Raw genomic sequence first — 22,823 nt, forward strand, 5'->3', positions numbered from 1 at the left:
TCAACACACCGGCCGTATCCCACCGAGGCAGGGTGGCCCAAAAGGAAAAACGAAAGTTTCTCCCAGCTTTATAGTTATCGTTATTAATATTTACTTTTATATATTTTGATTAAATATTATGCTCATTTTTGTGTTGAAGACACTGCTTTATAGTATAGCACGTGATAGAATATTCTCACTCAGAATATGGAACTAAAAATTTGAAGGGAGGGATAAGTGATATTGCAGTTTGAAAAGTCATTTGAAATGTGAGGTCAGCAAACTTCTGGCAAGACAGCATTTGAGTGAATGAAAGTGATTGTTTTTTCCTGTTTTTTAGGGTCACCCTACATGAAGGGAGATGGCTGGTGAGGTTAAAAATACAGTTTAGTGATTGCTTTTTAAGGAGTCTGTATTCATTGATTTTATTTAGCAATAAAAAATTCTTTAGCCATTAAATTTTTGTAATATTCACAGGTCTTAGAGTTAGAGCCATGGAATAAAGAAGCCAAAAAGGAGCTAGAAAATTTACAGTGTGCAGCTGATGTGAAATGTGAGAGAACAGAAATGTCAGTAAAATATGACTGCAAAATAAAAGCTAAACAAGAAAGTACAGTAAGCAAACAACCTCTCATGAATGAATCACAAAAACAGGAAACAAATAATGTCATGCATCAGAATCAAAAGGATAACGTATGTGGTAATACAACAAATTTAGATAACGATAAAAAGAAACAGGGTGGTAAGAAATTGCAAATTGTTGAAGTCAATAGCAAAGAATGTAATTCAGTAAATGTATTGGATCCAGATGGTGTTCTTCCTATAGAAAAGCCTCCACACCTCAGATCATTGGTAAGTGACAACAACACTTTGTAATGACTAGGGTTGTTAGTTAACAGCAAATAAGTGATGACAACACGAATCTTTGATGATAGCTACTTGTATTCTTGTGATAAAATATTATATTGTATAACTTAAAAAAAAAGTACAATAATTCTGTCATAATTAGAGTACAGTGTATGTACAGTGGAACCTTAGTTGTTGAACTTAATTCCTTCCAGATGTTGGTTCAACGACCAAAATGGATGACAACCAAAGCAATTTTTCTCACAAAGCATAATGTAAATAGACTTAATCCACTTCAGACCCCAAATTACAGTATAATAATCTATTAATAATAATGTACTAACTACATAAAACAATGTATAAAATTATACAGCACAGGGAAACTAAAAATGAATACTGAATGAAAATTTAACTGAAATACTGTAAAGTAAATGAAAATTTAACTGCCTCTTACCTGTCAGAGGAGAGCTAATGGGAAAATTCTAGCGGCTTCAAATCTTGCGGGAGAAAGCTGGTAGGCCTACACATAAAAGAATGGATCTGCATGGTCAGTTTACACAGTATAAAAAATCCTGCAGCACACAGTGCATAATGAGAAAAAACTGCGACCGTGTTTTTGGTTTAAAGCAGTGACTTTGCAGTGTATTTTTGTATGGTATTTATGGGTGTATTCTCATTTTCATGGTCTCATTTGATAGAATGGAAGATATATTACATAAATAGAGATGATTTTGAATGGTCTAAAGACAAAAAGTAGCTTGAAATTTAGCTCAAAGTAGTGGAAATGTTCGATTATTGCCGACGTTCAAGAATAAACAAATCACGTCACTCGTCCAATACATGTATGCTGGTGGGTCCTATATGCATTCACAAATGTGCTGATAATATTTATACAATTATTACAATTGTGCAGTAGTCTGAATAACAGTAAATCTTATATTTTTTGTGTATACCTGGAGCAAAAAAATTCAAAATGAAAGGCAAGCATAATATATGAGGGGCCTGGAGATGTGACTGATGAACAGATAAATAGTTATTTTAGTGCTAGGAATGTCTGCATTCTTTATTCTGGATCTGATTTTGAAATTGGCCTTTCTTGAATTTTGTGTGAAATTGGCTAAATTTGTAATTTCAGAGCACTTAATTGGGTAGTTGAAATAGGTAAATGGGCAGTTTTTTATACCCATTCGATAGAATAAAAGGAGTTCTAGTGAAATGGCTATGAGTTTGGTCAACTGGAACAATGAAATTGACCCAAAGTAGGGCTCAAAATGGGTGAAATTGCCAATTCGTAAATATTGCAGGGACCACTAACTTCACAGTAGCATAATTCCATAAGTTTTCTATCAAATTTTGTACTTTTGATTTCATTACCTTCAGAAAAAGATTCTTTATCATTTCTTAAGTTTTTTTTTTTTTTTTTTAAATTCTTAGACCCTTGGAGCATTGTCTGTTGGCAACCAGAGCACATACGAAAACCAGAACATACAGTAGGGCCCCACTTATATGGCAGGTTAGGTTCCAGGCTACTGCCAGAAAGTGGACATCACCGGAAAGCAGAACACCATATAGCGAGTTTTGGTCATAATTTGAAATGTCCATATTAGCTGAATGCCATAAGCCAAAATGTCTTACAGCCAGGACCTACTATACTTTTCGAAAACTGATCTGTTCGAAAACTGTTTTGTTTGACAACTAGTGTTTTTGACAACCGAGGTTCTACTTTATATCAGTACAGTGGACCCCGCCTTACGAACGCATCGCGTTACGTTAAATCTGCCATACAAAGCATTTGAACGCAAAAATTTTGCCTCTCCTCACGATAAAAGGCTCGCCTTACGTGATTTGTCCGGGACGCGTCCCATGTGTGGCCTCAGCGCCAGTGTTTACAAGCCAGCCAGTGCGGTCGCATCTACGCATACATTCGGTACATTTCACATTATCCCAGTGTTTTTAGTACTTGTAACTGCAAAATAAGTCACCATGGACCCCAAGAAAGCTTCTAGTGCCATCCCTGTGGTAAAAAGGGCGAGAATTAGTATGGAATTGAAAAAGAGAGATTAAGGAAATGTATGCAAAGTGGGTTGAACTGCAAATCTTTACGGATGAAAATCACCCTGACACAGCTACTGCAAGCCGTGCTGGCAACCTGTACAATGACAATGTTATGGCCCATTTTAGGAAAGTCTTAAAGGAATGGAAGGTACAGAGCTCTATGGACAGATTTGTTGTGCGACAGAGGTCCAGTGACTGAAGCTGGTCCTAGTGGCATTAAAAGAAGAAGGGAAGTAACCCCAGGAAAGGACTTGCTACCTCAAGTCCTAATGAAAGGGGATTCCCCTTCTAAACAATAACTTCCACACACTCCCCTCCTCCCATCCCATCAATCATCACCAGATCTTCAATAAAGGTAAGTGTCATGTATCTTATTCTTAGTAGAGTTGTAATTGTGCATGTCTTCTTCAGTTTGTGTGTATTAAAATTAATATTTCATATGGTAATTTTTTTTTTTTTCATATTTTGAGGTGTCAGGAACAGATTAATTTGATTTCCATTATTTCTTATGGGGAAAATTAATTCGGCTAACGATAATTTCGGCTTATTGTGAGCTCTCAGGAACGGATTAATATCGTAAGGCGGGGGTCCACTGTAATGTTGTTAAAGGAAGAGTTGAATATCTTTAATTTCTCTGTTGTCCAGAGGGCTGAGGAAGGGTTGTTGAGGTGGTTCGGACATGTAGAGAGAATGGAGCGAAACAGAATGACTTCAAGAGTGTATCAGTCTGTAGTGGAAGGAAGGCGGGGTAGGGGTCGGCCTAGGAAGGGTTGGAGGGAGGGGGTAAAGGAGGTTTTGTGTGCGAGGGGCTTGGACTTCCAGCAGGCATGCGTGAGCGTGTTTGATAGGAGTGAATGGAGACAAATGGTTTTTAATACTTGACGTGCTGTTGGAGTGTGAGCAAAGTAACATTTATGAAGGGAGTCAGGGAAACCGGCAGGCCGGACTTGAGTCCTGGAGATGGGAAGTACAGTGCCTGCACTCTGAAGGAGGGGTGTTAATGTTGCAGTTTAAAAACTGTAGTGTAAAGCACCCTTCTGGCAAGACAGTGATGGAGTGAATGATGGTGAAAGTTTTTCTTTTTCGGGCCACCCTGCCTTGGTGGGAATCGGCCAGTGTGATAATAAAAAAAAATAATTTTATTCTGCAGTATGTATATGTAAAAAATATCAACTATGTATAATTACACGTAAAAAATATCAACCATGTATAATTTTGTATAAGTTAAAGCAAACATATGCAGTACTGTACAGTGGAACCTTGGTACCCAAACAGCTCTGCACTCGAACGCTTTGTTCGGTAAACAAATCACTCAATAGTCGACTGTTTGCTCAGCACTCGACCAGAAAAACAAAACCTGCCAGAACTTCGCTGTAAAGTATTTCGTGTTTCTTCCCATTTTTTTGTTTTTTTTATATTATTGTATAAATCACCATGGGGTCTAAGAGGGTTAGCGATAACAGCCAACCAAAACGAAAATTGGTTAGGAAGAATTTGTTCTGTACTCGGAGAAATCAGCTCTCGAACAGCCTTCTGGAACAAATTAAGTTCGAGTGCCGAGGTTCCACTGTAGTTCTTTGGTGTTGAGGAAGGAATAAAGTGAAATGAGCTTGATGGAGACATACTGTAGCATGCATATTAACTGGGGCAGTGATAAAATTAATGTTTACTGTTTGAAAAATGCACGGTAATGATATGACAGATAATTTATTTAATAAGAGATATGACTATGCTTTGCTTTTATAAGCATTGCTACATGCTTTGGCATAGAATCTACCGATGTTGAACACATTTTAGCAAGTTCTTTGAAGAATGTCAGCATTTTTCTGGAAATGTGGCATGGAGCAAAATCCTGCTGGAAAATGCCTTCTTCAGAAAAGTCTCTATTGACAATGGGAAGCAAAATGAGTTGCCAAGATTTCCTTATACGTGTATAGTCATACCCCGCTTTACATCATTTTGTCCTGTGTCAGATTCACCTTTACGCCACTTTTTTAGAGTAAATTTAAGTTCAGCAAACATCATTACGTCACTCAGCAATGTCACCTACATAATATTTTTTTAATTGTGTTCATTCTTTAAAAAATATGACTAAAATGTGTTTTTAGTGTTCTTTAACCCTTAAACGGTCCAAACGTATATATACGTTTCATTTGTCATTTATTCAACATTGGCATGATAAGCCTGAGTCGCCTAGACTTGAGAGAATGGGTGTGCGCACTCAGTGTGTGTCACATGAAAAAAATTGGGGATGCCTGGGTACCACATGCTCTTTTTTCCTATAAAAAAACCGATTGTTTATTTTTTCTCAAAATATTCAGGGCGCTGCGCAGGTGAACGTATATATACATTTGGACCATTTAAGGGTTAAGGTTTAGCAATACATGTAGTTATATTCTTTCATGAGTCATTTACGCTAGTTTTACAGTGTTTATCATTTTAAGGCATTATGCCCGGTTTATGTCGTCAAAAACCGAGTTACGTCACGGCTCTTGGAACCAGTTAATGACATAAGGTGGGATATGACTGTATTTGTCATTGTTCATCATTCTCTCAACAATAACAATCCATCCAGGGCCTTTAGCAGTAAAACTACCCAAAAACATCTTAGGTGGATGTTTTGGCATTTGTTGAATGCATCCATTTCGAGGAGATTCGCTCTGTCTCATTACCACTGATCTGTACTCATGTATTTCAAAATGTGTCTCATCTGAAAATGTAACTTTTCTCCATTCATCTCTCATCCATCCCTAATGATCGAGTGCCCACCACAGCCATTTTTTTTTTTTTCATAGCAGCAGTCAATAATTGTTTCCTTACCAGCTTTCTGGTAGTTCTGCCAACTTCAAGGAGCCACATCTCTCTGTAGATCTTTGGTGGTTTTCTGGGATCCTTCACACTATTTATTATGATAACCTTGTCATCATGAAGTGTTTTCTTGCATTTTCTTTCACATCTTCCTCACTGCAATGCTCCACAATCACCAGTATCATCAGCTCTCTTCAGAGTCCAACCAACAGTTGACTTTACTGGAGTTAAAAGATAAAGAATCACACATAAAGTGGGAGTTGTCACAGTTGCTCTTTGCTGATGACACTGTGCTCTTGGGAGATTCTGAATCGAAATTGCAGAGATTCGTGGATGAATTTGGTAGGGTGTGCAAAAGAAGAAAATTAAAAGTGAATACAGGAAAGAGTTAGGTTATGAGGATAACAAAAAGATTAGGTGATGTAAGATTGGATATCAGATTGGAGGGAGAGAGTATGGAGGAGGTGAATATATTCAGATATTTGGGAGTGGACGTGTCAGCGGATGGGTCTATGAAAGATGAGGTGAATCATAGAATTGATGAGGGGGAAAGGGTGAGTGGTGCACTTAGGAGTCTGTGGAGACAAAGAACTTTGTCCTTGGAGGCAAAGAGGGGAATGTATGAGAGTATAGTTTTACCAACGCTCTTATATGGGTGTGAAGCATGGGTGATGAATGTTGCAGCGAGGAGAAGGCTGGAGGCAGTGGAGATGTCATGTCTGAGGGCAATGTGTGGTGTGAATATAATGCAGAGAATTAGTAGTTTGGAAGTTAGGAGGAGGTGCGGGATTACCAAAACTGTTGTCCAGAGGGCTGAGGAAGGGTTGTTGAGGTGGTTCGAACATGTAGAGAGAATGGAGCGAAACAGAGTGACTTCAAGAGTGTATCAGTCTGTAGTGGAAGGAAGGCGGGGTAGGGGTCGGCCTAGGAAAGGTTGGAGGGAGGGGGTAAAGGAGGTTTTGTGTGAGAGGGGCTTGGACTTCCAGCAGGCATGCATGAGCGTGTTTGATAGGAGTGAATGGAGACAAATGGTTTTTAATACTTGACATGCTGTTGGAGTTTGAGCAAAGTAACATTTATGAAGGGATTCAGGGAAACCGGCAGGCCGGACTTGAGTCCTGGAGATGGGAAGTACAGTGCCTGCACTCTGAAGGAGGGGTGTTAATGTTGCAGTTTAAAAACTGTAGTGTAAAGCACCCTTCTGGCAAGACAGTGATGGAGTGAATGATGGTGAAAGTTTTTCTTTTTTTGGGCCACCCTGCCTTGGTGGGAATCGGCCAGTGTGATAATAAAAATAAAAAAAAAATTTTGGGAGTCTGTGAAGACCAGTGAAGACCTGTCTGTGTGCACTCTGTGAATCTGAACCAAGATGTCCTTTCTTGAGCAACTCTACCAGCAGCTAAAAGAGGAACTTAGGGTTGCTAAGCTGGAGATATGGCAATTAACGGAGGAGAACAAGAGGATTTGTAGTAATCCTTCTGTTGCAAGTCCTCAGGTTAAGAGGGGAACCTGGTCAGTGGCCGGGCAACATGGAACCAAGCTGAGGATCAAGAAGACTGTTGGAGAGGCAGAAACAACAAAGAACCAGAAGACTACTGTGGAAATTTCCAACCCATTTTCGGTGCTACCTGACGAATGTAGGTTGTCTACTGGGAATGTCACAACAAGCACCAAAGAAGCATTGGCAGATGTGAGTGAGTCATCCCTTGAAACCTCAACTAAGACTATCGAGAATGTCACGACGAATTCCATAAGTGAAGGTAAGAACATTGTTTTAGTTGGAGACAGGTTAAGTTTATGGATAGGGCCTTTTGTCTTAGGGACAGGAAGAGGAGGCAGAGGGTATGTTTTCCTGGGGCTGGGATAGGGGATATTGTTAGCCATCTGGATGACATCATGAAAGGTAATGGGAGCAATCCTATTATCTGTCTCATTGCAGGAGGCAATGATGTTGGCAGACGTAGGAGTGAGGACCTTATTAGCAGGTATGGGTCAGCAATAGAGATAATTAGGAAGAAAGGTGGGAACCCTGTCATATGTGGTATTTTGCCAAGGAGAGGAGTTGGAAACGAATAGGTTTAGTGGAAAAACAGAAATGAGCAGGAAGGGTAAAGAGGAGGGTCTTCAAAAATATATTATGCTAATAGCCATAGTGCTAGGAATAAGATGGATGAGTTGAGATTAGTTGCTAGTGCAGGTAACATTGATGTATTTGCCATAACTGAGACATGGTTTGATTCAAAAAGTTGGGACATGCCTGTAAAATGTCACATTCAAGGTTTTAAGTTGTTCCAAGTAGATAGAAGTATCGGTATGGGGGGTGGGGTGGCACTGTATGACCGAGATTGCTTGAACTGTTGCATAAAAATGGGTATTAAGTCTGAAGTAACACGTACAGAGTCTGGATAGAATTTTCAGAGGGGCATGAAAAATTGACTCTAGGAGTGATATACAGTCTCCCAAACTTAGATAGGGACCAAGGGAGACTACTATGGGAAGAAATTGTTAAGGCCACAAGGCACGATAATGTAGTAATTCTAGGGGACTTCAACCCTTTCAGGGTTCGTCCCGTAGATCTATGGCTTTACGTTCAGGGTCCAAACCGTAGATCTAAGCCATGAGCTCAGCTCACTCTGATAAACTGTGAGTGGTACATTTGGGCCTAGATATGAGAGAATGCATCTATGTGGTATGTGTGCACCACATAAAACAAATCCTGCAGCACACTGTGCATAATGAGATAAAAAAAACTGAGACCATGATTTTCGATTAAAACAGCGAATTTGCAGTGTTTTTTCGTATGTTTTTTATAGTTGTATTTGCGATTTCTTGGTCTCATTTGATAGAATGGAAGACATATTACAGAAATAGAGATGATATTGATTGGTTTTAGCACTGGAAATGGCTTGAAACTGAGCTCAAAGTAGCGGAAATGTTAAATTTTTGCCAATGTTCAAGAGTAAACAAACGACCTCACACGTCTAATACACGTCAGCTGGTGGGTCTAATATACATTCACAAATGTGGTGATGATATTTATACAATTATTACAATATTGCATAACAGTAAATCTTCTATTTTTTGGTGTGAATAAAAATTCATTATGTGAATAAAAAATCAAAATGGAATTTATTTGTAAAGCCTCAAAACGTAACTAATGAACAGAGGAAATATTAGTTTAGCGCCAGGAATACCTACATTGTTTATTCTGGATCCTATTTTGAAATTGGAATATTTTGAACTTTGTGTTAAATTGGCCAAATTACCGATTTCCGATCACTTTATTTTGTAGTTGAAACAGTTGACTTGGCGATTTCTTGTGCTCAATCGATAGAATAAAAGTAATACTAGTGAAATAGCTAAGAATTTGGTCGACCGGTATGATGTAATTGGCCTAAAATGGGAGTCAAAGTCGGCAAAATCGCCGATTCGTAAATATCGCTGACACATCAAAATTCGCGAGAGCATAATTTCGTCAGTTTTCCATCAAATTTCGTACTTTTTGTTTTATTACCTTCACAAAAAGATTCTCTACCATTTCATAAGAAAAAATAAAATTTTTTTTTTTTTTTTTTTGAAAATTCTTGGACACTGGGGCACCACTTCAGATTTTGGCCTTGGACTCTAAAGGGGTTAAGTTTAGTGAGATTGATTAGAATTTCTTGACTGGGAATTTAGAATCAAACAACTTCTTAGAAGTAGTTCAGGATTGATTTTTGAAGCAGTTTGTGACAGAACCTACAAGGGGAAATAACCTGCTTGACTTAGTTCTGGCAAACAAGGAAACCCTTCTTAATAATTTAGAAATTACAGAGGCACTCGGCACAAGCGATCACAAATCAGTTACCTTCAGCATTGAATGGATGTATGATAGTAGGGATAATTCAGTAATGGTCCCAGATTTTCGCTTACCAGATTACAATGGGCTTAGAGAACGCTTATCATCTGTTGACTGGGGTAACGAAGAGAGCTATCAATATGACAGCTTTCTGAACACTATACATGCTGCCCAAAGAACATTTATCCCGTATAAAGAAATTAGAGCGAATAAAAATGACCCAAAATGGATGAATAATAGGCTCAAATATCTTTTAGGGCAGAAAAAAGGAATTTATAGGTGCATTAAAAGAGGTGAGGGTCATCTTATGAATCAGTATATTAACATTAAGAGGGATGTTAAAAGGGGATAAGAAAAGCTAAACGGGAGTATGAAATTAGAGTTGCTAGGGATTCGGAAGCTAACCCCAAAAGTTTTTTCCAGGTATATAGAACAAAAGTTAAGAGATAAGATAAGTCCCCTTAAAAATAACTATGGGCATCTTACTGACAAAGAGAATGAAATGTGCTCAATTTTAAATAATTATTTTCTCTCGGTTTTTACACAGGAAGACACAAACAATATCCCAGTAATTAATTTTTATACTGGGCCTGAAGAAGATAAATTATATAACATCACAGTCACTAGTGAAATGATTCTGAAACAAATAGACCGACTGAAACAAAATAAATCGCTAGGTCCTTATGAGCTTTTTTCAAGGGTTCTTAAAGAGTGCAAAATGGAACTCTGTGAACCATTAACTAATACTTTTAATTTATCTCTTCAAACACCTGATAAGCCTGACCTCAATTGTAGGCAAATTGCTAGTCAGTTATAGCTGAGATTATAAGAAGCCATCTGGATAAGCATAATCTGATTAACCCTTTGGGGATCAACAGGTCCTCTCAGAGACTTGTTCTCAGGGTTGGCCAAATTTCAAAAAAAAAAAAATTATTTTTCTTGTGAAAAGATAGAGAATCTTTTCCCGGTCATAATGACACCAAAAGTATGAAATTTGATGGAAAACTTAGGAAATATGCTCTCGCGAAGTTTGTGGTCTCGACTATGTTTACGCACCAGCGATTTTGCCCACTTTGAACCCTATTTTCGGCCAATTCCAATGTACTAGTCAATAAAAATCATAGCTATTTCGCTAGAACTCTATTTTTTCTATCGAATGAGTACAAGAAACCACCCATTTACCGATTTCAACTATCCAATACAGTGGTCAGAATTTAGCAATTTTGCCAATTTCGCACAAATTTCAACAGATGCCAATTTCCGAATAGAGTCCAGAATAAACAAGAAAGACATTCCTGGCACTAAAATAACATTTCCTCTGTTCATTAGTCATGTTCCCACGCCCCTCTTACATTCTTTTACTTTCCACTTTAAATTTTTATTCTCACAAAAAAATAGAAGATTTACTGTTATGCAGACTACTGCATTAGTGTAGAAATGGTATAAATAATATCAGGGCACTTGTCAAAGAATATTAGGCTCACCAGTTGACGTGTATTGGACGCTTGGCATGATTTGTTTACTTTTGATCTTTGGTAAAAATCGAACATTTCTGCTAATTTGAGCTCAATTTCAAGGTACTTTTCATTGTAAAATCAGTCAAAATCATCTCAATTTCTGTAATATGTCTTCCATTCTATAAAATAAGACCAGGAAAACTAGAATACAACAATAAATACCATACGAAAATACAGTGCAAAGTCGCTGTTTTAATCCAAAAACACGGTCAAAGTTTTTTTTTCTCATTACGCACTGTGTGCTGCAGGATTTTTTTTATACTGCGCACACTGACTACATAGACCCATTCTTTCGTATGTAGGCCTACCAGCTTTCTCTCACTATATTTGAGGGTGCTAGAATTTATGCGTACTAGTACTACGTCAAAAACCCCTGCGCGTAAGCTGTACTAGTACATCCGAAACCCTCAAAGGGTTAATGATACTTAGCATGGATTCACGAGAGGCCGTTCCTGTCTAACTTACTTATTAACTTTCTTCAGTAAAGCTTTTGAAGCTGTTGATCACGATAAAGAATTTGATATTTATTTAGATTTTAGTGAGGCTTTTGATAATGTACCGCACCAAAGACTGTTAAAGAAAGTGGCAGCTCATGGCATTGGGAAAAAGTGCTGTCATGGATCGAGTCATGGCTCACAGACAGGAAGCAGAGAGTGTGCATAAATGGGGTTAAATCTGAGTGGGGATCTGTAACAAGTGGCATTCCACAGGGATCAGTCGTAGGCCCATTGTTGTTTATAATATACAGTGGACCCTCGACTAACGATCAGCTCCCAACTCGACCAGTTATGTAAGTGTATTTTTGTAAGTGCTTTTGTACGTGAATTTTTGGGGGTCTGAAACGGACTAATCTATTTCACAATATTCCTTATGGGAACAAATTCGGTCGGTAACGGCACCCGAACAGACATCTAAAATGAAATAATATCGTTAGTCGAGGGTCCACTGTATATCAGTGATCTTGATGAGGGAGTAACAAGTGATATGAGCAAATCTGCTGATGACACAAAGGTAGGTAGGATAATTGATTAAAATGTAGATATCAGGGAACTTCAAGAGGATTTAGACAAACTCAATACCTGGTCAGAAAAGTGGCAGATGCTGTTCAGTGTAGATAAATGCAAGGTTCTGAAACTCAGGAGTGTCCATAACCCTAGCACTTTTAAGTTAAATAATGTAGAACTTAGCTATACAGATTGCGAAAAGGACTTGGGGGTTATGATAAGCAGCAACCTTAAACCAAGACAGCAATACCTAAGCGTACGTTATAAGGCAAACAGATTACTGTGATATATATCAAGAAGTGTAAGAAACAGAAGTTCAGAGGTTTTATTACAGCTTTATACATCATTAGTAAGGCCTCACCTAAATTACGCAGCCCAGTTCTGGTTTCCATATTACAGAATGGACATAAATTCATTAGAAAACATTCAGTGCAGAATGACTGAATTAATACATAGCATTAGAAATCTTCTTAATAAAAAAAGATTAAAGACCCTTAAATTACAATCACTTGTTAGACGAAAAATGAGCAGGGACATGATCGAAGTGTATAAGTGGAAGATGGGTATCAATAAAGGGGATATAAATAAGGTTTTGAGTATATCTCTCCAAGAGAGAACCTGCAATAATGGATTCAAATTAGTGAAGTTTATATTTAGAAAGGATACAAGGAAGTATTGGTTTGGAAATAAGGTAGCTGATGAGTGGAACAGTCTGCCTAGTAGGGTTATTGAGGCTAAAACCTTGGGTAGTTTCAAATTTAACAGGTAGGATTGCAGATGAGCAAGGAGGCTTTAGAGTGGGTAGGGGATGTGTAGATCAGGTGTTTACATTGAAGCATATATGTGAACAGTATTTAGATAAAGGTAGGGAAGTTTTTATTGCATTTATGGATTTAGAAAAGGCATATGATAGAGTGGATAGAGGAGCAATGTGGCAGATGTTGCAAGTATATGGAATAGGTGGTAAGTTATTAAATGCTGTAAAGAGTTTTTATGAGGATAGTGAGGCTCAGGTTAGGGTGTGTAGAAGAGAGGGAGACTACTTCCCGGTAAAAGTAGGTCTTAGACAGGGATGTGTAATGTCACCATGGTTGTTTAATATATTTATAGATGGGGTTGTAAAGGAAGTAAATGCCAAGGTGTTCGGGAGAGGGGTGGGATTAAATTTTGGGGAATCAAATTCAAAATGGGAATTGACACAGTTACTTTTTGCTGATGATACTGTGCTTATGGGAGATTCTAAAGAAAAATTGCAAAGGATGAGTTTAGGAATGTGTGTAAAGGTAGAAAGTTGAAAGTGAACATAGAAAAGAGTAAGGTGATGAGGGTATCAAATGATTTAGATAAAGAAAAATTTGATATCAAATTGGGGAGAAGTATGGAAGAAGTGAATGTTTTCAGATACTTGGGAGTTGACGTTTCGGCGGCCGGATTTATGAAGGATGAGGTTAATCATAGAATTGATGAGGGAAAAAAGGTGAGTGGTGCGTTGTTACAAAAAACGCGATTCTAAAAGCTTAGAGATCTCCAGTGAATACTAGAAAGGACTGCCCTTCTAGCATCCAGCCTGTTACTGGGTTTTTGTAACAAGTAGTCAGTATCCTTGTCCAATTATCCATTAGAATTCAGTATGAGTCAATAGTGCTTCAGGATTACAACTGGTAGGCTACTAACTAGAGAAATTAAAATTTAATAAATTTATTAAGTCTAGAGGTATATTATCAAATTAATTTTTTTTTTTGTCACACTGGCCGATTCCCACCAAGGCAGGGTGGCCCGAAAAATTAAATTAAATTAATCACAGTAATCAAAATAATATCACATCTCTCGAGTACAATATTATTGTGCTGAAAGCACATATCACATTTATAATTCTTAAGTACCGTCTGGTACATTAACATTTAATAAGATATTACAAATATGTACAAGTAAGTTTGTGTATGTGTGTAAGTGCTCTAAGTAGTTCTATGTCTCACGACTCGACTAGACTTAAACAAGTGACTGACAAAGTCCTCACATAAACTAACTTCTTGACCGACTGGCAACCAGAACAGTCTGCTTGAACAACAAAAAGAATGCTAAGCCCAATAGCAATACAACAAGCGACTGCGACACAGAATCAGGAACAAGGAGATAATATAACGACACTAAGTAGGGACCATCTGCAGATCCTCCACAAAAGTCACAAAACTCCCATACTACTGAATCTAAGTTCAGCATAAGAAAATCCCCGACTGACAATACACAGAAACCAGTACAAATTAGGTCATAAGCTATAGTTCAGGACCTGAGTTACTCAGAGTGTCTATGAGACACACAACCTCAGTACAACGTCGAAAATCACTAAGTCTATACAATGTTCTGTGAACAGAGTTCTACAGAACTAACAAGAATAATGAGACAGACAATCTGTCCAACCACCAAGCGAGTCTACAGCAGACTGAATACTTCAGGTGAGGTGAGGACACCCCCCCCCTCGATCACGTGATAGCTCCGTGGGTTGCTGTCGCTGCCCAACAAGAAGCCGGCAGAGAAACAAGCAAAGAGCGATTGTTACAGTAGTTAGACAATCAAGACTTGAACTGAGCACACAATATGTTACATCCTACCTAACAACATAACTACGTCAAATAACATTATAAAGCAATACATTTAAGATTTAGCTATTATCGCAAATATAAGCAATATAAAATTAAATGGAAAGGTAATAATTATATATATACATATAATTAATATAATTAATATATATACATATAATTAATATATACATATAATTAATATATATATATATACTAGGTAGTAGGTTGGTAGACAGCAACCACCCAGGGAGGTACTACCGTCCTGCCAAGTGAGTGTAAAACGAAGCCTGTGATTGTTTTACATGATGGTAGGATTGCTGATGTCTTTTGTCTGTCTCATAAATATGCAAGATTACAGGCATGTCTTGCTACTTCTACTTACACTTAGGTCACACTACACATACATGTACACATTTATTTATACACACTCATCTGAGTTTTCTTTGATTTTATCTTAATAGTTCTTGGTCTTATTAATTTTCCTTTTATATCCATGGGGAAGTGGAATAAGAATCTTTCCTCCGTAAGCCATGCGTGTTGTAAAAGTCAACTAAAATGCCGGGAACAATGGGCTAGTAACCCCTTTTCCTGTAAAGATTACTAAAAAGAATAAGAAGAAGAAAATTGTCAAAGTGGGAAGTCTGAATGTGCGTGGATGTTGTGCAGATGATAAGAAAGAGATGATTGTGGATGTTATGAATGAGAAGAAGCTGGATGTCCTGGCTTTAAGTGAAACAAAGCTGAAGGGGGTGGGAGAGTTTCAGTGGAGAGGAATAAATGGGATTAGGTCAGGGGTTTCAAATAGAGTTAGAGCTAAAGAAGGAGTAGCAATAATGTTGAAGGATAAGCTATGGCAGGAAAAGAGGGACTATAAATGTATTAATTCAAGGATTATGTGGAGTAAAATAAAGATTGGATGTGAAAAGTGGGTTATAATAAGCGTGTATGCACCTGGAGAAGAGAGAAGTGTAGAGGAGAGAGAGAGATTTTGGGAAATGTTGAGTGAATGCGTGGGGAGTTTTGAATCAAGTGTGAGAGTAATGGTGGTTGGGGATTTTAATGCTAAAGTGGGTAAAAATGTTATGGAGGGAGTAGTAGGTAAATTTGGGGTGCCAGGGGTAAATGTAAATGGGGAGCCTTTAATTGAGCTATGTGTAGAAAGAAATTTGGTAATAAGTAATACATATTTTATGAAAAAGAGGATAAATAAATATACAAGGTATGATGTAGCACGTAATGAAAGTAGTTTATTAGATTATGTATTGGTGGATAAAAGGTTGATGGGTAGGCTCCAGGATGTACATGTTTATAGAGGGGCAACTGATATATCGGATCATTATTTAGTTGTAGCTACAGTTAGAGTAAGAGGTAGATGGGAAAAGAGGAAGGTGGCAACAACAAGTAAGAGGGAAGTGAAAGTGTATAAACTAAGGGAGGAGGAAGTTCGGGTGAGATATAAGCGACTATTGGCAGAAAGGTGGGCTAGTGCAAAGATGAGTAGTGGGGGGGTTGAAGAGGGTTGGAATAGTTTTAAAAATGCAGTATTAGAATGTGGGGCAGAAGTTTGTGGTTATAGGAGGGTGGGGGCAGGAGGAAAGAGGAGTGATTGGTGGAATGATGAAGTAAAGGGTGTGATAAAAGAGAAAAAGGTAGCTTATGAGAGGTTTTTACAAAGCAGAAGTGTTATAAGAAGAGCAGAGTATATGGAGAGTAAAAGAAAGGTAAAGAGAGTGGTGAGAGAGTGCAAAAGGAGAGCAGATGATAGAGTGGGAGAGGCACTGTCAAGAAATTTTAATGAAAATAAGAAAAAATTTTGGAGTGAGTTAAACAAGTTAAGAAAGCCTAGGGAAAATATGGATTTGTCAGTTAAAAACAGAGTAGGGGAGTTAGTAGATGGGGAGATGGAGGTATTGGGTAGATGGCGAGAATATTTTGAGGAACTTTTAAATGTTAAGGAAGAAACAGAGGCAGTAATTTCATGCACTGGTCAGGGAGGTATACCATCTTTTAGGAGTGAAGAAGAGCAGAATGTAAGTGTGGGGGAGGTACGTGAGGCATTACGTAAAATGAAAGGGGGTAAAGCAGCTGGAACTGATGGGATCATGACAGAAATGTTAAAAGCAGGGGGGGATATAGTGTTGGAGTGGTTGGTACTTTTGTTTAATAAATGTATGAAAGAGGGGAAGGTACCTAGGGATTGGCAGAGAGCATGTATAGTCCCTTTATATAAAGGGAAAGGGGACAAAAGAGACTGTAAAAATTATAGAGGAATAAGCTTACTGAGTATACCAGGAAAAGTGTACGGTAGGGTTATAATTGAAAGAATTAGAGGTAAGACAGAATGTAGGATTGCGGATGAGCAAGGAGGTTTTAGAGTGGGTAGGGGATGTGTAGATCAGGTGTTTACATTGAAGCATATATGTGAACAGTATTTAGATAAAGATAGGGAAGTTTTTATTGCATTTATGGATTTAGAAAAGGCATATGATAGAGTGGATAGAGGAGCAATGTGGCAGATGTTGCAAGTATATGGAATAGGTGGTAAGTTATTAAATGCTGTAAAGAGTTTTTATGAGGATAGTGAGGCTCAGGTTAGGGTGTGTAGAAGAGAGGGAGACTACTTCCCGGTAAAAGTAGGTCTTAGACAGGGATGTGTAATGTCACCATGGTTGTTTAATATATTTATAGATGGGGTTGTAAAGGAAGTAAATGCTAGGGTGTTTGGGAGAGGGGTGGGATTAAATTATGGGGAATCAAATTCAAAATGGGAATTGACACAGTTACTTTTTGCTGATGATACTGTGCTTATGGGAGATTCTAAAGAAAAATTGCAAAGGTTAGTGGATGAGTTTGGGAATGTGTGTAAAGGTAGAAAGTTGAAAGTGAACATAGAAAAGAGTAAGGTGATGAGGGTGTCAAATGATTTAGATAAAGAAAAATTGGATATCAAATTGGGGAGGAGGAGTATGGAAGAAGTGAATGTTTTCAGATACTTGGGAGTTGACGTGTCGGCGGATGGATTTATGAAGGATGAGGTTAATCATAGAATTGATGAGGGAAAAAAGGTGAGTGGTGCGTTGAGGTATATGTGGAGTCAAAAAACGTTATCTATGGAGGCAAAGAAGGGAATGTATGAAAGTATAGTAGTACCAACACTCTTATATGGGTGTGAAGCTTGGGTGGTAAATGCAGCAGCGAGGAGACGGTTGGAGGCAGCGGAGATGTCCTGTTTAAGGGCAATGTGTGGTGTAAATATTATGCAGAAAATTCGGAGTGTGGAAATTAGGAGAAGGTGTGGAGTTAATAAAAGTATTAGTCAGAGGGCAGAAGAGGGGTTGTTGAGGTGGTTTGGTCATTTAGAGAGAATGGATCACAGTAGAATGACATGGAAAGCATATAAATCTATAGGGGAAGGAAGGCGGGGTAGGGGTCGTCCTCGAAAGGGTTGGAGAGAGGGGGTAAAGGAGGTTTTGTGGGTAAGGGGCTTGGACTTCCAGCAAGCGTGCGTGAGCGTGTTAGATAGGAGTGAATGGAGACGAATGGTACTTGGGACCTGACGATCTGTTGGAGTGTGAGCAGGGTAATATTTAGTGAAGGGATTCAGGGAAACCGGTTATTTTCATATAGTCGGACTTGAGTCCTGGAAATGGGAAGTACAATGCCTGCACTTTAAAGGAGGGGTTTGGGATATTGGCAGTTTGGAGGGATATGTTGTGTATCTTTATATGTTTATGCTTCTAGACTGTTGTATTCTGAGCACCTCTGCAAAAACAGTGATAATGTGCGAGTGTGGTGAAAGTGTTGAATGATGATGAAAGTATTTTCTTTTTGGGGATTTTCTTTCTTTTTTGGGTCACCCTGCCTCGGTGGGAGACGGCCGACTTGTTGAAAAAAAAAAAAAAAAAAAAAATACATAATAATCATTGCAACCCATTCAGGGGTTGCAACATCCCCCCAACACGACAGACGGTCACACTAGGAGTTGCATTAATGTCTTTCACATTATTACTGATTACTCATATCAATACAATTTAATATAAATATTAATCAGTCTCTCTCTTGTGCCAAGCACTTCTATCATTTCACAGCGTCTGTCACTAGGATATGCCCCTAGTACTAGGGCAGTACACAGTATCGTATCTCTGCATACTCGTGGTTATGTACATCAGTGTAGAGATAGGATAGCGTAGATGAGCAGGGCACTTTGAGGCTCGATCATAGTAGAGGAGACTGCATTCCACTCTTAAGTAGTGGTTGTGGAATGCTATGCAGTATGGACATCTGAGTATGAAACAGCTTAAGGTGTGTAGTGAGGGGGGGGTCTGCGGCAGGACAGTGTTGCGTCACGCAGTACAATCTTCTCTTAATAACGTGAGATAACTGCCAGTGTCTCTGAAAGTAATTATCTCAGTTAGATGTGATTCGTCAAATCCTATTCTACCTCTTGAAAAGTAAGGACTCATCGCTGAACGAATCTTTTCGTCAGATACACTCTCTGACGCTAGTCGTCTATCCTGAGTAACATTATCTAAAACAGTAGGATCAGAGGTATTACTAGGATTTTGGTGCCTTTGTTGCTCGGAAGAGGATACGACTTGTGTGGGGGCGCCAGCTGCACGACTGTCTCTCGCATCTCTTTCGAACTTATAGCAATACTCTCTAGCATGTCCTTTTCTGTTACAATATGTACATTTTAATTTCTTTTTCTCGATATCAGATTTCTGTCTAGCCACAGAGACAGATTCAGGATTGTGAGTTTTCCTGGTAAAGGTACGAGAAGTTACAGTAGCAGGTACATCAGGCCGGCAATGAGCAGCTGATTTAGGTTACCACCTTCTAGGACAATTTTTAGTTACCTTGTTTCTGTGTGTTTTAGTACGTACAAGGTTGTGAGAAATCTCGTAATTGTCTGCTAATGCTGCAGTTTCCAGAATATCCGAGGTAGTATGATCGATCAGATATTCTTGTATGTGAGCAGACATACAGTTGTTAAACTCTTCATGTAGTAACAACTGAACAAGGCTGTCGTAGTTGTTACATTTAGCAGCTCTAGACCATCTCTCAAATGCAACTTTTATCTCACGAGCAAACTGTACACAAGTTTGATCTTGTCGTCGTTGTAACATACGAAATGCACGTTGATAACTTACAGGTAACAAGTTATACGTCTCTAGAATAGTTTGCTTGACAGCGTCATAACTAATGTACTTGGCAAATGGTAAAGCAGCAGTACAAGTGTGAGCTCTTCCTGTCAAAGCTGTATGCAACAAGGTTGCCCAGTGCTTATGTGGCCAGTTCATAGCACGTGCCTGGTTCTCAAACACATCAAAATAGGTGTCTCTAAGTCACTCTCAAAAAACTTAGGAACCAAGGATGCAGCTTTCTGCACATTAAATGTGTCTTGTGATCTATCAGTCTGTTGTCTTCCAAGACGAACATTTTCTCTTTGGAAATCTTCTTCGTTCAATTTCCTCTGAGCCTCTATTTGTGCAGTCTGCAACATAATGAGGAGTTCAAACCTCTCAAACTGTTCCTGAGAGATAGGACCAGTGGGTAATGGAGGAGTAAGGAAATTAACATGTCTTTCTGGACTGTCCTTAGGTCGGAAACTTCGTCCAGCAGTCTCTAGAGAGTCTAGATCTGGTCTAGGATAAGTATATACAGGTGTAGCATACACTGTGCTAGTATTAGGCTGAGTCATCCAACCAGCTACACTCTGTACTATTGTGTCAGTGAGGCGGGAAGGTGTGAGCGGAGGTTCATTAGGCTCAGACACTTCTGCCTTAGTTGTTCTTTCTTCTACTTCATCAAATAGAGTCATACTTCCTAATTGTGACACTAGGCTTTCTGAATCTGAATCATAATCAGACATCTCTGTATGAGCAGGAAACAATATATCTTTAATTAATGCTCTGACAGTTTCTGCGGTGTAATTCCTGTTATACGTCACACCGAGATATTTGGCTACTTGCCAACACGTCTGAAGTTTTAATGTACTCAACTCAGACAAAGTCAGAGTATCAATTAACTGTTTCACTTTGGCATACATCACGAAAATAAGTGTACTACGAGAGAGTGATTATGGGAAACTATAATCTTGATAGGAATTTTAGTGTTAGTTGTCTTAGAGCTACAACTCATAAACAGTATTTCCATCTCCTTGGATCAAGAGACTCAGTCAGGTACATACATCCACCTGGTATGTTGTACAAGACTAAACTCAAAGTCTTCAGATTAGGAAAGTACTCAAAGTGTTTGATCATAGAGTTACTAGTATGTCAAACTGGACAATTTCTCCAACACCTTGGATCAAGAGCTCCCGGACAGGCCCCCATTTGGTACAAAAAACGCGATTCTAAAAGCTTAGAGATCTCCAGTGAATACTAGAAAGGACTGCCCTTCTAGCATCTAGCCTGTTACTGGGTTTTCGTAACAAGTACAGTGGACCCCCGCATAGCGACCTTAATCCGTGCAAGAGGGCTGGCTGTTATGCAAAATGTTCGGTATGCGAATGAATTTTCCCCATAAGAAATAATGGAAATCAAATTAATCCGTGCAAGACACCCAAAAGTATGAAAAAAAAAAATTTTTACCACAGGAAATGTTAATTTTAATACACACAAACTGAAAAAGGCATGCACAATTACATGACACTTACTTTTATTGAAGATCTGGTGATGATTGATGGGATGGGAGGAGGGGAGAGAGTGTTAGTGTTTAGAAGGGGAATCCCCTTCCATTAAGACTTGAGGTTTCGAGTCCTTTTCTGGGGTTACTTCCCTTCTTCTTTTAATGCCACTAGGACCAGCTTCAGAGTCACTGGACTTCTTTCGCACAACATACCTGTCCATAGTGGCCTGTACCTCTCGTTCCTTTATGATTTGTCTAAAGTGGTTCACAACATTGTCATTGTAAAAGTCACCAGCACGGCTTGCAATAGCTGTGTGAGGGTGATTTTCATCAAAAAAGGTTTGCACTTCAAGCCATTTTGCACACATTTCCTTAATCTTTGTAGTAGGCAATTCCTTCAATTTCTCTCTCCCCTCCTTTGAACCAGTTTCCCCAGGTCTGGCCTCTTGCTCTTGAAGTTGATCTATCAGCTCATCAGTGGTTAGTTCTTCATTGTCCTCCTCCACCAACTCTTCCACATCCTCCCCACTAACCTCCAACCCCAAGGACTTCCCCAATGCCACAATTGATTCCTCAACTGGTATACTCCTCTCAGGGTTAGCCTCAAACCCTTCAAAATCCCTTTTGTCTACACATTCTGGCCACAGTTTCTTCCAAGCAGAGTTCAAGGTCTTCTTAGTCACTCCCTCCCAAGCCTTACCTATAAGGTTTATACAATTGAGGATATTAAAGTGATCTCTCCAAAACTCTCTTAGAGTCAGTTGAGTTTCTGAGGTCACTACAAAGCACCTTTCAAACAGAGCTTTTGTGTACAGTTTTTTGAAGTTTGCAATAACCTGCTGGTCCATGGGCTGCAGGAGAGGAGTGGTATTAGGAGGCAAAAACTTCACCTTAATGAAGCTCATGTCCCCATAAAGTCGCTCTGCCACGTCTGTAGGATGACCAGGGGCATTGTCTAACACCAGGAGGCACTTAAGTTCTAATTTCTTTTCAGTTAGGTAATCTTTGACATTGGGGGCAAATGCATGGTGTAACCAGTTATAGAAAAAGTCCCTAGTGACCCATGCCTTACTGTTTGATCTCCACAGCACACACAAATTATCCTTGAGGACATTCTTTTGCCTGAACGCTCTGGGAGTTTCAGAGTGATACACTAATAAAGGCTTAACTTTGCAATCACCACTAGCATTGGAACACATCAACAAAGTAAGCCTGTCTTTCATAGGCTTATGTCCTGGGAGTGCCTTTTCTTCCTGAGTAATGTAGGTCCTGCTTGGCATTTTCTTCCAAAACAGGCCTGTTTCATCACAATTAAACACTTGTTCAGGTTTCAGTCCTTCAGTTTCTATGTACTCCTTGAATTCCTGCACATATTTTTCAGCCGCTTTGTGGTCCGAACTGGCAGCCTCACCATGCCGTATCACACTATGTATGCCACTACGCTTCTTAAATCTCTCAAACCAACCTTTGCTGGCCTTAAATTCACTCACATCATCACTAGTTGCAGGCCTCTTTTTAATTAAATCCTCATGCAACTTCCTAGCCTTTTCGCTTATGATAGCTTGAG

At 38.9% G+C, this 22,823-nt stretch overlaps 1 protein-coding gene across 2 annotated transcripts in view; it reads left to right on the top strand.

Moving 5' to 3' along the window:
• Window positions 1-22,823, top strand: part of LOC128686185 (RNA polymerase II-associated protein 3) — a 45,528-nt gene that overhangs the window by 14,514 nt on the left and 8,191 nt on the right. The window contains exon 6 of one of the 2 annotated variants that reach the window (XM_053772976.2): window positions 457-831. The exons of the other annotated variant lie outside the window; for it this stretch is intronic. Within the exon in view, the coding sequence (XP_053628951.1) occupies window positions 457-831 (375 nt within the window). The remainder of the gene's footprint in view (window positions 1-456; window positions 832-22,823) is intronic. 2 annotated transcript variants of the gene reach the window in all.

The sequence above is a fragment of the Cherax quadricarinatus genome, chromosome 39, assembly GCF_038502225.1.
Source record: "Cherax quadricarinatus isolate ZL_2023a chromosome 39, ASM3850222v1, whole genome shotgun sequence".
NCBI lineage: Eukaryota > Metazoa > Arthropoda > Malacostraca > Decapoda > Parastacidae > Cherax > Cherax quadricarinatus.